The sequence below is a fragment of the Lithobates pipiens genome, unplaced genomic scaffold (genome assembly GCF_037356315.1).
Source record: "Lithobates pipiens isolate NorthernLeopardFrog02 unplaced genomic scaffold, aLitPip1_a1.2 Scaffold_16, whole genome shotgun sequence".
Lineage (NCBI taxonomy): Eukaryota > Metazoa > Chordata > Amphibia > Anura > Ranidae > Lithobates > Lithobates pipiens.
Window position 1 is genome coordinate 452,436,716 of NW_027507748.1, and position 17,297 is coordinate 452,454,012.

The following is a 17,297-nucleotide window of genomic DNA, read 5'->3' on the forward strand; positions in this document are numbered from 1 at the left end:
GTGAATACATGCAAGCTATTTATCGCTTTCCACCTGACCAACAGAATCATACATTCCTCATTCACTCAACATGTGAAAGTGATTACACCACAGAATGAACAAGGATTTATTTAGAGTGTAAAAATATAAGCTGTGTTTTATTATGTCATAACATCTAAAAACATTAACCCCCACGCCACCATTCTGCAAAAACAAATAACATAAAAATAAATAAAAAAAAAAAAAAAAAAAAAAAGGGTGGTTAAGTAACATTACAGACCATTTTCTGCCACACTGCTCTACAGGTGAAAAACAGGTGATAAAGTGTTAAGTACCATGAATATTGTAACCAGATATCACCAGACATCAGAGATTGTGTTTGAAAACTTACCTAGGAACATTTATAGGCTATACAAAAATCCTATCATTTATCAGCCCACAGTCACACTAAACATCAAAAGAGCTATTGCAGTGACATCTGCAGGCTTTACCGAGGTATTGCCATTAAACAAATTAGCACATTCCTAGAAATACTCGGAAATGTACCCAAATGATACAGCTACCCACATTCAAAATTTAAGCTGTTCAGGCTGGATACTTTTAGAACAAATATCTATAAGATTACAGTGAATGCGATTGGGCTTGAGAAACTTCCACAGTTTCCTATCCTATATGTGTTATGAATCAAAGATTGGTTTCCGGATAAAGGACACTCCAATACATAAAAACCAAACAAATAATCTTGGACACTTCAGTATTTATGTTTAACTTTAGAGCAGGCCTTTGAATAGAATTAATGCTCCGTTATAAAAAAGGTACTATAAAACACTGTTCATATATTGGGACCGATTTACCTCTACAGGCTGGGATTGGTGAATTCCAGGATTTAGTTATGCAGCATTTTCATCAGGACAGCATTACACAACCACAGTTTCACAGCTAGCTATTAGGTTTAATTTGAAGACAATAAAAATAACTGTTTTTAATCACAATTAGGATTTTTTTTTTATGGAAATAGGGAAGAGGACTACATACATAAAAACGTTTGGTTCGTCATCACCTATTCAAAATTCTGGATCAAATTCTGGTACAAATGTAACCCAAACCGTTAGGAATACAAGCATCTGAACACATGGTCAAGATTGTTTTGTGATGAGAATCAGAGTGAGAAAAGCTCCCACTTACAAGGCTGGCTGCCAAAATTTAGGATCGCTAAATTATTCTACTTCCCACTACTGGATTTTGTTGCTTAAACAAAACCTATTAGAAAAATTCAAGGCCTCCAAAAGAAAACACCTGTTGTCAGGCTATTATCCTGACCCTCTGCATTCACTACTTTTAAACACTGACCCGTAACAAGCATGCAGATGAGTAAAACGCCAATATTCTTAACATACAGGTATTGTAAGAGCAACAAACTTGACAGAGGATCCAACCTGTCAGTTTTTTTTTGTGTAAAGGACTTGTAGTCCAGAGGTAGTGTGTATCAAAGTCACTTTATCTCCGTAATTTGGTCTGCGAGTTCCTGTGTCCCCATAGCAGGTAGACGATGAGGCTCCTCTCAGCAGGTAGCACAGAAGTCCTGGTCTCCTGTACCAGAATAGAACCAGACCCTTCTGCGCTGACAATTTGGGGGCTGAAATATCAAATTAATTTTAAATTACTAAATAGCATCCCTTTGCCAATAGAAGAGGGTCAGACCAGTGTTTCTCAACTCCAGTCTTCAAGGCGCCCCAACAGGTCACGTTTTCAGGATTTCCCTCAGATGAAGCGGCTGTGGTAATTACCAAGGTAGTAAAACTGATCAAATCACCTGACCCGTTGGGGCGCCTTGAGGACTGAGAAACACTGGATCAGACACTATATATTCAGAGCTTCCCCTAGTGATGGACACAGGAAAACTCTTGTCTGGAGGTTCCACTGGAAGGAGACTAAATGTGCTTAGGACAGCCATCCGCATGGGCTGTGTGCTACTTTCTGATCACTTGGCGGCACTTACTTCCCTGTGGACAATTGCCCAATACGGTTCCATATTGCTACACCACAGAGCATGTCTCTGCAGAGTCTCTACTTCTCTCACAAATGCTAGCTGTGTGCTCCTACAGCTGTGGCCAGGACACAGCCCTCTAAGAACCCATGATCAGCCTCTTCCTGCCACCCTACATGGATCCCCTTGCACGAGATTGCTGTCGGCTGCTGAATTACCCGACTCTTGCTGTGCCCAGATTACTGCCCTGTGTGCTGGCCTTGGCCTTTACTGTACTACATTGCCCCCTACCCTGCTGTGCCCAGATTACCGTCCTGTGTCCTGGACTTAACTGTTGCTGTGCCTTAATTACCATCTTCTTACCCTAGATTTGACAATTGCTGTGCCAGATTGCCCGGACTTCCGGTCTGTGCTTGTACGGCCTTTATGAACCTATCCTTGCCCACAACTGTCAGCCCATTTTTTCAATAAAGAACTTTGGGTTCACTCCTGCTCCCTGCGTGCGTTGTCCCACCCAGACCCCCCCATACACAACTCCTATCCAATCTGTCCAAATGTACTAATATTTTCATATTCTACCCAAAAGCAAAAGTTTTAGATGGCGCTCCACTTTACTTGCAAGGAAGCAATACAGATACAGCTGACGCTTGCAAGTTAATTTAGATCTGTGATTAGTGCAATACATATAAAAGGCCGGGATCTGCTCAGAGGTGCCACAGCACCACATAATAGAAAGTATTCAGAGAAAAGTGGCACAACCAATAGGAGCTGAATTAGGTTGCAACAGGCAAATGCAGTCTACTTTTGAAATTAGTTTAATATGCTTTTGAGATAATTCAGAATTCATGCCCATGCCAGATGCCTTTGACTTGCGATTGACCTACTTTATCTGCTTCTGCATTCCAATATACTTGAATGGGAGAAGCTGCTCGAAGGTGAACAAAAGTTTGTCGACACTTACTTTGAAGGCCAACTACACCTTGTAACTAAGCAACCCCCCCCCCCCCCCACACCCAAAATGCCCCCTCAATTGAGACCCATTGAGGTTCTTCCACCCCACAGCCACTGTCAAATTTGAAGTCCCATCTGCCACCTTGTAGTTCTCAATGGATTACAAGAGCAATGATCACTGCACCCATAATCCATTGATACTCCTTCCAGCTCCCTAACTGAAAGCCCACCCAGCAGTATGGACAGGGAGCTGGAAGAAGAAATTGGAGGAGCAGGACATTGCACCCACAATCCACTGATTGCGGGTGCAATACTTTGCAGCCAAAAGCATCTTCTAGAAATATTTGTTTGGACATGCATTGGTAGATTTACTTAATTAGGAAGCAGTAATAGTAAATATTTTTCCATCAAGGTCAAAGCTCATAAGAATGCAAATAATCACTTCTATTATGCGACCAGCTGCGCCAGGCATTCTTTCCAGATACAAATCCGCACCAAACAACTTTGCCTTGTTGAAACTGAAGGATAAAAAGACAGATTTTTTTTTAATGTAATAACAAATATTCAGCTCTGATCAATACAGTGAATAGTTTTGGTTTAACACCTATCATTCTTATTACACTGAAAGTGACACTCAAAAAACGCAACCTTATTTCACAGGTAGAAAGCAGTGGGTGGCTATAGTAGAAAATATGAATGATGGATATATTTAGTATCAAATGCCAGTATTACACCAGCTGTCAGAAGCATAGGCAGATAGATGACACAGAGTGAAGTTTTAGCTAATCCTTTGAGGAATGCCAATGTATCTAGAAATTTCACTAGGCTTCTTAAAATAGCTCACTACTATGCAAGGGAGTAGCATCAACTTCATTTCAAGAGCTTTCAAGAGCCAGCACATACAGTTTTATTCTGAACATCAAACAGCAGCAGTGCCGTTACCAAACTATTGCCGGGGTATAATTCACATTAAAGCACTGTTGCAAAATGTAAAATCATCAATTACAATCAGCGGAACCAAAAATTCAGAATCTGAAATCACTTTAGTGTGAAGCTGGTCGCATCTACTCACCAAAATATGCCCGCTACCACCTTCATTGTGGCCGTACATGCAGTCCGAGTGCACAGTTACAAAAAAAAAAAAAAAAAAAAAAAAAAGGGCCTACCTATAAAAATCATTCAGATATAGCCAACTAGGCAGGTATTTGCCCTACCCCTTAAGCTTTATGCACATGGCTGCATTCTGGCTTTTTTTTCCCTCATCCAGGAACCACAGATTTTGTATACAGCTGCCCAGAGAAAGCAACAGCTGTAAATGGTTATGTGCCGGTACTTGCATTAAAGTGGAAGTAAAAAAAAGGCAGAACCTAACTCTAAGGGTCCTTTTACAGGGGGCGGATCAGTGATATCCGCTTGCACAGCTGCGATCTCCGCTGAGCAGGCAGAGGACAGGGTCGTCTCTGCACACTGCGCAGGGACGGACCTGTCACATTGCCACTCTCCCCTATGGGAGATCGGGTGGCGACGGACCGCAGTGTCCGTCATCACCCGATCCGATGACAGATGGAAAAAAAAAAAAAAATAGCTTTTTCCTCCGTCACACTTTCGGATCGGAGCGGCTCGGATGTCAGCACCGACATCCGACACTCCATAGACCTCTATGGCGCATCCGTTCAGGTCCGCCTGAAAAACTGACAGGCGGACCTGAACGGATCGTCCGTGTGAAAGGACCCTTAACCTACTCCCAGCCACATTCTAAGTCCAAACTTTATAACCCTATAAAGAAAAGGTTACTATACCTACCTATTCATAAGCCGCTCCAGTCCAGTCCTAGGCTGAGCTGTCAGCAGTGGCTTCAATGTGTAGGGAAAAGAGGCAGCTGACAAAGGAAGCCCCATAGAAAGTCACTTCTCAGCCATTATCTGCCTTTTCCTGTACACAGAAGGTGCTGCTGGAGACCAGACTGGGTTCAGAAAAGGCAAGTATAGCGTTCTTTTATTTACAGAGCTAGATAGATTAGGCTTAAAATGGAGGTGGTGGTAGATTTAGACTTCAATAGGTTTTGACTTTACTTCCACTTTAAGATATGTATGGATGTGCAACCTTGGGTTCTGACTGCTGGTGTCCATATGGCTCCAGATGGTCTTGTGCATCAAGAATTACAAACAGGTACATCCGTGATGCACTAGTTTTATCCCTTTATACTTGTTGTATGGCCCACAAATCCAAGCATATTTTAGTGCAGGGGTTGACAAATTTGTTTGGAATCTGGGAGCCAGCTAAAAAAGTTAGGAGCCAGGTCCGTGACGGCGATCTGGACCTGTCCCTGGCCTGACATGGAGACAAGTGAGGGGAAGATAGCCTCCAGCCCCCCACATATGAGATCACCTCTCATTGGACACACCGCTTGAGTGCTAAATGGCCGCTGTGATTGGCCATTTAGCATGATCTGTGATTTGCTGTATCCAAGGGACACGGCCAACACAGAACTTCCCCGATGTGCGCCCATGGCGGCGTTCAGAGGGGAAGTAAACAGGAGGATGTCCAGGGACGCCCTCCCGGCAATTGGTGTCCGTGCTGTAGACATCTTTTGTCTATAGCGCGGGCACGAAGTGGTTAACAAAAGAATGTGACTTTTATTTCCGCCATGTTCCCGCTTCTTAACGTCATATCCCCGCTAAGGGTTAGATCAGGTCCGCCTGAAAAACTGACAGGTGAACCTGATCAGACAGCCTTTGTGAAAGGGGTCAAGCAGGGAGGATTACAAATAATATTTTTTTTTTTTCCCTTAATTAAAATATTTTTTTTTACTTTTTACAAAAAAAAAATAATAATAATTAAATTATATATATATATTTAATTATTATTATTTTTTTTTTGTAAAAAGTAAAAAAAAAAATATTTTAATTAGGGGAAGGAAATGGGCGGGCAGTGAAAAACAGTCAGGGAGCTTCACTCCATTAGGAATTATCATTATTGGAATAGGGTGTAATTTCTACATCCACCACAAGATGGCGCCAGACTACCGAAAGATTTTAGTAGGCCGCAAAGCCGCGGCCTCAATTACTGGCCGGCGCGGCCCAATGGAATTGCGCGGCGGAGTTCGGGGTCCAAATGGAGACAGGATACCCCAGCAGCGTTGCCCCAGTCGCCAGGACACGAAATCTAGGCGCAAATGCGACCTGGCGACCGGGGTTTGTCGAGCCCTGTTTTAGTGGGATAACATATTTGTAAAAGGTGATGCAACCGTGATCTCTCTAGTCTCAAGTGTCAGTTTGTCTCCTACATGTCAAATCTCCCCCACTCCAGAAACAGATCCAGTCTATGACAATCTCCTGAAAGAGTTTAGTCTCCCAATTTTTTGTAGCATTACATCATCGTTTGTCCCCCCCCCGGTGATGTCAGGGGGTACAGCTAGGGCCCTAAAGCTGGCTATTTATGGTTCAAATTTTGGCCAATTCCTGCCCAATGTGCAAAAATTTAAGTGGTGGGTGGCCCCTTCTGCAAATGAAAGGAGCCAGTTGGAAAACGATTGGCTAAATTGTTGGCATTCAATAAGGTGCAGCAATTGTTTTGGTATTCTGACAGCGGTGGGAGCAGCTGCTGTTAAAATACAATAGCTGTCAGAGGAGATTCCTCCATCCAAACTCTATAGCAAATATGCTGAATCTTGTGCATTCACCATCATTGATGTACATTATGTTAATATGGATGTTAGGAAAATTTGTTTAGGTATTGGAAATCTTGGCAAGATAAAATAACCACAGTCCCTATATCCCATTCACATTACTTACCAATCGTGAGCCAATGGATTTACGTGTTCTGGGCGTGAATCCGCTTCGTGGGCTGCCAAATGGGCCAATGGGGAGAGAAGAAGGTGAGCGCGATGGAGGACTGCAAGGAGTCACAGGTGACAAAGAGAAGTTATCCATTGTTTTGTGCAACATTTTACTGTTTGGTAGTGAAGCATCCACACCATCTTCCAAAGTTTCAGCCATAACATTCTCTCCATTTTTTATTCTTCTCAGGTAATCTTTGAGTAGCAGCTGTGTTGGTGTCTCACTTAACCAATACAGAAATAGTTGATCGACTTTCACTTTCAAAACTGGTTGGAGAATCTTATTTGAAGGCATGGCTAAACTTCTATTTTGCAGCGTGTCTGAAGTTGGCAGTTTTGGGAAATAAAATTGTTAAACCTATAAAAAGCCATAAAGAAATGTTGTAATGTTGCATCACACAGATGTAAAAAAGGTTCAATTACAAATACTCAAAAATGTTTGCACATAACATTTAGAAACAGATGAAGTGCTATACAAAAAACTGTAAAATCTCTCTCACCAGGTCTTCTCTGTTGAATGCAGTTTAAGTATGAATATGCATAGAGGAAGGTCCCAAACACCACACACTTATCAAAGCCATTGGTAAACAGGTAAGAGTAGCCTCAGCCAGCTTAATCCAAAGCCATGCCCCCAATGCATTGCATCCAGCCCACAAAGCTTAAAGTGGAAGTAAACTCCCCCATCGTTTTCAGCCAAGGAAGCTGCCATCTTTGCCTCTGTTTAATCTTCAACTGCTATGGTGCTGCACATGTGATTCGTTATGACACCAGCCATTGGATGGTTTGATAGTTTGGCTGAGAGCACAGCCAATGTTCAGTTAGCATGGGTTTACTTCCACTTTAATCATGGGCAGAGTGAGATGTGCTGGGGGTGTGGCTTTGGATGAAGCTGGCTGAGGCTGCTTTCGCCCGTTTACCAGGAGTGTGGTGTTTGGGACCTTTCTCTATGCACAGCCACAGTATGCGAGGAGTTAGACAGACCCCTACACAGCCAGCACCCATTGCAGAAAACACCGGATGGATTTACAGGAGTTTGAGCAGAGATCTTAAGTTTTATAAGGTTAAAGCAGTACGAAGATACAAGAAGAACTATGCTCCACTCCAGAAAGATGAAAATCAAACCCATATTTTGTATATATAGTTTCTTATGAAGTCCAATTCCCACTTTACTCTTCCTTCTCACATTAGTGACCTCAAATTCTTCTTTACCCCCTCCTTTCCGCAGTAATATATCTATCCATGTCTTACGCCTACTCTCTTACTGCACTCACCACCTCCTTCCCTAAACATCAGGACTATGAGGTATATACATCCTACTTCCATTTAATTTCCACACCCTCCTCCCCTTAATCTCTGGGGACATTTACCCCAATCCTGGCCCACCATTTTATAATTGCATCCCCCATCAAGCACCCTTCCTCCTCTGGCAACAGCCACAATCCACCCAGTTTCAATTCTATCAGCCTGCTTCACAAAAACAGCTCCCCGTGTCATGTGCCCTCTGGAATGCCTACTCAATCTGTAACATGTTCACATCTGTGCATGACTATCTTCAATTCCTTTAACATGCTTGTCATTACTGAAACCTGGCTTAAGAATCTGACTCTGCTTGTCCTGCTGCCCTCTCCCACTGTGGCCTCCACTGGACTCACTCACCCAGACTCAGTGGACAGAAAAGGAAGTGGAGTTAGGATACCTTCCATCAACACTGAGCACCTTTCAAGTCTTTCCTACCTTTCCCTCTCCTCTTTTGAGACCCACTGTATTCGCAGTTTTCTCCAATTTCTCTGAAGATTGTAGTGACTTACCGGCCTGTTGTACCAGGTTGACTTCTCTGCCCGATTACCATACTTTCTCTCCTCAGAAATACCTACCATCATTCTTGCTGACTAACATCCCTGTTAAATATTAACAGCCCGGCTACATCTCAACTTAACCTAATCTTTTTTAAAAAGGAGAAGTACACCTTCTGTATCACACGGGAAGCTTCCAGTGCGACATTCATGGAACACTATACAATGCAGACGAACACAAAAAAAAAGAAACTAAACTAAAAGCAAATCATAGATTATACAATTTTCTTTCCTTTCACCTTAGATGAATCGAATCTCAGATGGTCCCCGCAGAATTGGACAAGATTTGATCCCTCTATGGCCGATTTAGGGCTGGCTACTTAGTGTTTTCAATAAATCCATAAGTGAATTTAAGGTTTCATAGTTGGAGTTCAGCTGAAAATGAAAAAGTGAAAATATACTGTACATCAGGGCAGATTTGCGCATTAAAAAGGGCTGGATATTAGATCACCTTATTGTAGGCGAAACGTGGCGGATTGCTTTTTTTATATTGGCGAAGGGGGAGTGTGTTTAGGTGCAAAAGATAACCCAAGGGGTCTGTTGGATTGAATTCATATAATACTTCTGGTATTTGTTCATGATTGAGCCTCAGTTGAATGAAGCACATGAAAGCTTTGTAATCAGAAGAACAATAGCTTGGCTCAGACCCACCTGCTGTGATATGTGTGATTGCAGGCTTCAAAGGGAATAAGAGCTAGCAAGACGGCTCATGGTTAATAGAGGCACTTATCATAGTGGACAATACAGCATGCTTCCTGAAGAATGGGCATACATGTGAAGGATTACCTCTTGGCGAAATCTATTGGATGGAAGGCAAATGGGGGTGGCTACGAGTGGGCGTGTATGTATGAATGAAAAGTCTCACACACAGACAAGGCTCTCTCTGTTCACTGCAAGAGCTTGCCATGTGTTTCTGCTGACATGATGATTCGGCCATCTCGAGGCCTAATCTGGGTGATGGCTCCAGCCTAAACCTCATGGTGAAGGCCCTCTCCTGGTCTGAGCCTAGCCGATGCAGCAAAGCCTCACGGAGGACCGTGTGATAAGTATCTTTCATATTCTTGTATTATTTGTTCTGATTGTAAGCTTTGTGATATCGTAATGTCTTTTTAATACTTTATGTTAGCTTTCCTAATTTCTTGGGAAATAAATAAGATAGTGTTTTACTAGCAGCAGTGTGTGTGTTTTCATAAGTAACTTTATATCAGTGTGCCTAGTAGGGTTTTATAAACTAGATAACTATGGGAAGAGACAAGCTAATAGTAGTTTGTAGAGTACTTAATGTCCTTCAGGGTCCGAGCCGAGATAAATGGATGCCAGTTGTCTAATCACATTTTCCACCATTTCCAAAATGGGTGAGTAAGGGACACCCCCCAAAAAATATGTAGTAATGTCACTTACCGTATATACTCGAGTATAAGCCGAGATTTTCAGCCTCTTTTTTGAGGCTGAAAGTGCCCCCCTCGGCTTATACTCGAGTCATCGCTGTCTGCCCGCTCGATCAGCGTGTCGAGCAGACAGACAGCGGCCATTCTATTCAAAAGCCGCGCCTCCGGCTCCGCCTTCGCCTGTGATAGGCGGAACACTGAATTTCCCAGCAGCCTGTGTTCCGCCTATCACGGACATCGTATCATCCTCGTACTACGGACGAGGATGATACGACGTCTGTGATAGGCGGAACACAGGCTGCTGGGAAATTCAGTGTTCCGCCTATCACAGGCGAAGGCGGCGGCGCAGCTTTTGAACTTTACAATGGCCGCCGACGAAGAGGGCACGGGACGGCACGGCACGGGACGGGACGGGACGGGGGCAAGGCAAGGCACGACACGGGACGGATGCAAGGAGGCAAGGCGCGGCACGGAGGCTCGGGACAAAGGTAGGCTGGACACACACACACACACACACACACACACACACACACAGGGATGGATGGATGGATGGATGGATGGAGACACACACACACAGGGATGGATGGATGGATGGATGGAGACACACACACACAGGGATGGATGGATGGATGGAGACACACACACACAGGGATGGATGGATGGATGGACACACACACACACAGGGATGGATGGACGGACACACAGGGATGGACGGACACACAGGGATGGACGGACACACAGGGATGGACGGACACACACACAGGGATGGACAGGCATGTCTCACCCTCGGCTTATACACGAGTCAATAAGTTTGCCAGTTTTTTTGGGGGTAAATTGGGGGCCTCGGCTTATATTCGGGTCGGCCTATACTCGAGTATATACGGTATTCTTTTTTACAGCGCCAGCAGAGCCCAGACGTTTTCAGGTATAACTTATTAAGTAGGGCCTGAACCCTATCCCTAGCCAGCAACTTATTTCCCTGTTCTTGAAAACAGCTTGCTATGGAGTATTCATGGGCCAGTGATAGGATCCTATTGATTTGCTGTCTAGTAAGTGAAATTTGTAAGTCCTCCTTCCATCAACGTATGTATAAAGGGAATACAACCTTCTGGGGGCTCAATGATTAGTTTATACAAGATAGACAAAAAGGTGTGGTACATATTTCCCCTCTGCACATAGGAAACATCTGATTGCGGGAACCGACTTGAATCCACGAAAGTGTTTATGGGCAACCCAAAGAAGAGCCGACAGAACAATTGGTGATGCCCGTTTTGATTTGCACCCAAAGTTTAGTCTGTGGGGAAAATACACTATGATACCACTCTAGAAAAATGTACAGCTCGGTAGTATGAGATCAGATCAGGCAGCCCAATTTTCCCCATGGATTTAAGCAGAACGATTATAAAATGACGGAGTCTGGCCATCTTATTACTCCAAAAATATAGTCAGCATTGTTCGGCGTGAGCGGAAGAAGGCTTGAGGCAATTTATTTGGTATTGCTTGCATTAAGTATAAAATCTGGGGGAGCACTGTCATCTTAAATGCATTGCGTCTCTTGAACCACATGAGTAAGTTTGCCAGAATTGATGATGCATTCGCATTTTGGATAACAATGGACAGAAATTCATCTTGTATAAATAGGGCAGTGTCCGTAGTCAATTTAACCCCCAAATATTTCATAAATGACTGAACCCAATTGAACCGATAATTGCTTTGTAACTTAGCGATATTCTCCATGGAGAGAAGAATGCTCATCGTTTCACATTTAGAGTTGTTTATAGAAAAAATATTGAGATACTCGTACTGATAAAAAATATTGGAGTAAAGATGGCAACAAAACCTCAGAGTTGGTAAGGAAGAATAAAAAGGTCACCTGCATAAGCAGCGATCTTACGCTCCATATTTGAAACTCTTAGTCCGCTAATCGTGGGGTCTGATCTGACTTTGCAAAGAAAAGGTCCTAGAGTTAGGGCAAACAATGGAGAGAGGGGGGGCAGCTCTGTCTCGTCCCATTGGACAGAGAAAAAAAATAAAAAAATACTCCGATAGAGCTCCGTTAACCAACACTGCCGCTGTAGGACCAGTATATAATGACTGTATCCTGGCCTGCATTTGTTCCCCCAAACCGATGTGTCCAAGGGTGGATCGTAAGAATTGCCAATCCACCAGTCGAAGGCCTTTTGAGCATCTGCTGATAAAAGCAGAAGGGAGGGGTCGGGCCTCAGAGCAACGAAGTGAATCAAATCTAAAAATCGCACTTATAGTGTTGTCCCTGGCCTCTCTCTGATGGCTAAAGCCTGCCTGGTCTGCGTGTACAAGATGGGAGATATGTGGCAGTAACCTAGTCGCAAGAATTTTGGAAAATAATTTTAGGTCAGCATTTAAGAGGGCTATAGGCCGACAACTTCAGCACAGTTTATGGTCTTTTTCTGGCTTGGGGATCACTAATATGAGCCCTCAAGGTGTTGTCTGGTAGCTTACCATCAGCTGAAGTAAAGTCGTACACAAGCAAAAAAATTAAAAATAAGGAGAGCACACTTTTTGGAAGGTTCTATAGTAAATAAGATTTAACCCATCGGGACTGGGGGCCTTCTATGGTTTTGAAGATTCCAACGCCACAACCAGTTCTTTATTTGTTATTGGAGCTTCCATCTCCTCAATTACCTGTGGCGAGAGAGAGGGCATGCCCAAAAATGACAAAAAGGTGAAAATCTGGTCTACACAGATAGGACATTGCTGAGTTATGAAGATTATAAAGTCTGATAGAATTTTTGAAATTCCTGAGCGAATCGAACAATTTAGAGCCCGATTCAGCTGTAATTTTAGCAGGTTTTGTTTGCGACTAGGGATGGGCCGAACACCCCCCAGAAAATACAGGCAAAAAATTCGGCAGAACACACAAACACCGTTAAAGTCTATGGGAAACGAAACATAAATAATCAAAAGTGCTAATTTTAAAGGCTTATATGCAAGTTATTGTTATAAAAAGTGTTTGGGGACCTGGGTCCTGCCCCAGGGGACATGTATCAATGCAAAAAAAAAGAAGTTTTACAAAAACTGCCATTTTTTTCAGGAGCAGAGATTTTAAGAATGCTTAAAGTGAAACAATAAAAGTGAAATATTCCTTTAAATTTTGTACTGGGGGGGGGGGGGGGGGGTCTATAGTATGCCTGTAAAGTGGTGCATTTTTCCCCAATCTTTAGAACAGTCCCTGCACAAAATGACATTTCTAAAAAGGAAAAAAAAAAAGTCACTTAAAAGTACTCATGGCTATAATGAATGGGTCGGTCCTGGCAATACAGATAAAAAGTCATTGAAAAAAACAGCATGGAATCCCCCCAGTCCATTACCAGGCCCTTTGGGTCTGGTATGAATAAAGTGTAAATATTAAGGTGAACCCGGTGCATATAAAATATAAAAAAAAATGGGGTGGAGGTCCCCCCCCCAAAAATCCATACCAGACCCTTATCTGAGCACGCAACCTGGCAGGCTGCAGGAAAAGAGGGCAGATGAGAGCGCTCCCCCGAACCGTACCAGGCCACATGCTCTCAACAGGGGGAGCGTGCTTTGGGGTAACGCCCCAAAGCACCCATGTTCGTGGAGGAGGGGGGGTGGGAAGTGTCCCATCGCTGGCGTTCGTGGAGGAGGGGGGGGGTGAGAAGTGTCCCATCACTGGCGTTCGTGGAGGAGGGGGGGGGGGTGGGAAGTGTCCCATCACTGGCGTTCGTGGAGGAGGGGGGGGGGGGTGGGAAGTGTCCCATCGCTGGCGTTCGTGGAGGAGGGGGGGGGGGGGTGGGAAGTGTCCCATCGCTGGCGTTCGTGGAGGAGGGGGGGGGTGGGAAGTGTCCCATCGCTGGCGTTCGTGGAGGAGGGGGGGGGGGTGGGAAGTGTCCCATCGCTGGCGTTCGTGGAGGAGGGGGGGGGTGGGAAGTGTCCCATCGCTGGCGTTCGTGGAGGAGGGGGGGGGTGGGAAGTGTCCCATCGCTGGCGTTCGTGGAGGAGGGGGGGGGGGGTGGGAAGTGTCCCATCGCTGGCGTTCGTGGAGGAGGGGGGGGTGGGAGAAGTGTCCCATCGCTGGCGTTCGTGGAGGAGGGGGGGGGGGTGGGAGAAGTGTCCCATCGCTGGCGTTCGTGGAGGAGGGGGGGGGGTGGGAGAAGTGTCCCATCGCTGGCGTTCGTGGATGGGGGGGGGGGTGGGAGAAGTGTCCCATCGCTGGCGTTCGTGGATGGGGGGGGGGGTGGGAGAAGTGTCCCATCGCTGGCGTTCGTGGATGGGGGGGGGGTGGGAGAAGTGTCCCATCGCTGGCGTTCGTGGATGGGGGGGGGGGTGGGAGAAGTGTCCCATCGCTGGCGTTCGTGGATGGGGGGGGGGGTGGGAGAAGTGTCCCATCGCTGGCGTTCGTGGATGGGGGGGGGGGTGGGAGAAGTGTCCCATCGCTGGCGTTCGTGGATGGGGGGGGGGTGGGAGAAGTGTCCCATCGCTGGCGTTCGTGGATGGGGGGGGGGTGGGAGAAGTGTCCCATCGCTGGCGTTCGTGGATGGGGGGGGGGTGGGAAGTGTCCCATCGCTGGCGTTCGTGGATGGGGGGGGGGTGGGAAGTGTCCCATCGTTGGCGTTCGTGGATGGGGGGGGGGTGGGAAGTGTCCCATCGTTGGCGTTCCTGGAGGGGGGGGTGGGAAGTGTCCCATCGTTGCCGTTCCTGGAGGGGGGGGGTGGGAAGTGTCCCATCGTTGGCGTTCCTGGAGGGGGGGGGGGTGGGAAGTGTCCCATCGTTGGCGTTCCTGGAGGGGGGGGGTGGGAAGTGTCCCATCGTTGGCGTTCCTGGAGGGGGGGGGTGGGAAGTGTCCCATCGTTGGCGTTCCTGGAGGGGGGGGGGGAAATGTCCCATCTTTGGCATTCCTGGGGGCCTCATCATTGGCACTGCTGGGAGGAATAGTGCCCTGCTATTGGTGTCAGCAGGAGGAATAGTGCCCCAAGGACCAGATAACAGGTTAAAAGGCTGCAGTTTGGAGATCACTCTTCTATACTATAATGGTGCTGAAACAGCACCGCTTTTCATTAGCAGAGGAAGAGCCGACTCATACAACACATGCAAGTGCACTTTGAAAGCCATTCATTAAATGCAAAGATTCCCCTCATTTCAGATCTTCCCCTCAGGTTTGCAGCAAGTGCACTTGCAGTGCAAAGTGGATTTGCCTTTCACAAATAATCCCCATAGTGTTGCTGCAGCACAGAGGACAATTGCAGTGCACATGGAATACAAACAATGGTAGGAGTGTAGAAATAAGCAGCCATCTCTAGGATACCTGAAAGCTGAGGCACTCACATCACTAGCTAGTGTATGCAGTCACCTCTCTGCAGTCCCATTGACTTTCTATTCCCCTCTAGTGCTCGCCGTGCAGCTCTTATATTCAGTCTCAGGACTCCCTTGTTGTGATAGAACATATAGTAGTCTCCCCTCCTTATAATATGCCATACCTGCTCCTCTATGACCGTCTTTATTACTCCTCAGCTCCCTGTCTGCACTGCACACACTTCCTGGTTTTTAGGCTTAGTCATATGACACCTCTTCATCCAATCACCTTCCCCGCTCTGGACGTGTCTCTCGCTCTGCTCGGCTTCCCTCCTTTTTCAGCTTCTGTGTAAGAAATGGGAATCTGACATAAACATCTCCTTGTGGTCCAGCACTGTTTATTATTGTATGAGAAATACAAGAGAGGTCTGCCTATAGTTTACAATTAGTATAGTGCACGGCTCATGTCAGATATATATGCAAAGCTCGACTTTTCCTAGTATGGTCATTTGTCCTCACCAGGCACCCCAATTGTTTATTTTCTGTGCATAGCTGGCAACTTTTGGAAGTCGGTAAGCCTGAGGCTATGTGTCATGTGTGTCACACCCAAATTCAGGGGGCCACACACATTACATATCCATAGTTGCCAACATTGTAAAAAAAAGTATAGGGACACTTTTTTGGCTGTAGGCGGAGTTTTATTATAATTGGAGGGTGGGGCATGTGCCACACACCAAAAAAGGCGTGGTTTTATGTGAATAGTGGGTGTTGCTTATATGGGCGTGGTTCAAATGGGGGTGTGGTTAGAGTCTGAGCTGAATGAGAGATGTAGAAAGATAGGGGAAAATAGGAAGGGAGAGAGAAAAAGGGAGGGAATTAGAGGGATGGAAGGACAACAGGCCCAGATCCTGCACCACAATATAAATGTGTATCCCAGCACCATGGTTGTTGTGGTGTCAGGATGATTGAAGATCATTATTACTATTGCTACATTGTACTATAGAATTAAATCATTCAACTCACCATAATCCTGGATCAGTGGGACCCCTGAGCGTGTCACTTGGCACATTGCCTGCCATCAGGTGCCCCCAGCAGAGTCTGTCCTTACATCAAGCAATCCCAGTGCAGTCCCTCCTTACACCAGGCAATCCCAGTGCAGTCCCTTCTTACACTAGGCAATCCCAGTGGAGTCCCTCCTTACACCAGGCAATCCCAGCACAGTCCCTTCTTACACCAGGCAATCCCAGGGGAGACCCTCCTTACACCAGGCATTTCTAGCACAGTCCCTCCTTAAACCATTCAATCCCAGCACAGTCCCTCCTTACACCAGGCATTCCCAGCGGAGTCCCTCCTTATACTGGGCATTCCCAGCGGAGTCCCTCCTTACACCACACCTTGAGATACCTTTGATAAAGTCACGTGGACAGTCACGCAACGTGTCAGGGAAGAGAGTCGTGACGTTCGTTTCCGATCTCGGCCGGGATCGGTAACATTACTCATTACTGCTGTTGTCTGATCGTCTTATTGTAAGTGTTTGACCATTCATTAAAATATTCGTTCTTAATACTACACTATTGAGTTCCTCTCTTTCTCTCTTTAATATCTGGTTGAGTGCCCGGAGGCCCTGGATAGTTCCGACGGAGGATAGAAACCCGCAGGAGCTGTGTTATCAGGGGGAGCCTGAGAACGGATTGGCTGGTATTTGTAAGGCTGTTTATATCCCTTATCTGAGGTGAGAGGCTGGGGGAAACACTATAAACTGTATTAAACCAGAGAGTGCTTGGATGGGATCACTCAAGTAGTAGATGATCTGCATTGCATATTGGAAAGAGACTAAACACAATTGGATTGCATTGCACTGTGTATGGGACTTTGGTCTGTCACTACCATTTCGGATTTACGATTTTATTTATGGTTTTCAAGACTGTCTAGTCATTATTTGAGCACGTTTATGGACTCGTTTCGATGTCACCTTTATATTTTTTACTGCTCTTTGTTTGCACTATTCG

General features: G+C 45.5%; 1 protein-coding gene across 5 annotated transcripts in view; it reads right to left on the reverse strand.

Annotated features, from left to right (window-relative positions):
• The window catches only part of LOC143983299 (serine/threonine-protein phosphatase 2A regulatory subunit B'' subunit beta-like), a 128,912-nt gene extending 113,356 nt beyond the window's left edge, over window positions 1-15,556 (reverse strand). For 4 of the 5 annotated variants that reach the window (XM_077482819.1, XM_077482817.1, XM_077482821.1 and 1 more), the window contains exons 1-2: window positions 15,474-15,556; window positions 6,712-7,113 (exon numbers count right to left, since the gene is read on the reverse strand). In XM_077482819.1, coding sequence (XP_077338945.1) covers window positions 6,712-7,050 — 339 coding nt within the window. In that variant the 5' untranslated portion in view covers window positions 7,051-7,113; window positions 15,474-15,556. Of the gene's footprint in view, window positions 1-6,711; window positions 7,114-8,847; window positions 8,984-15,473 lie in introns of all 5 variants that reach the window. The other variant, XM_077482818.1, reaches the window with a different exon arrangement.
• Window positions 15,557-17,297: the final 1,741 nt, after the last annotated feature.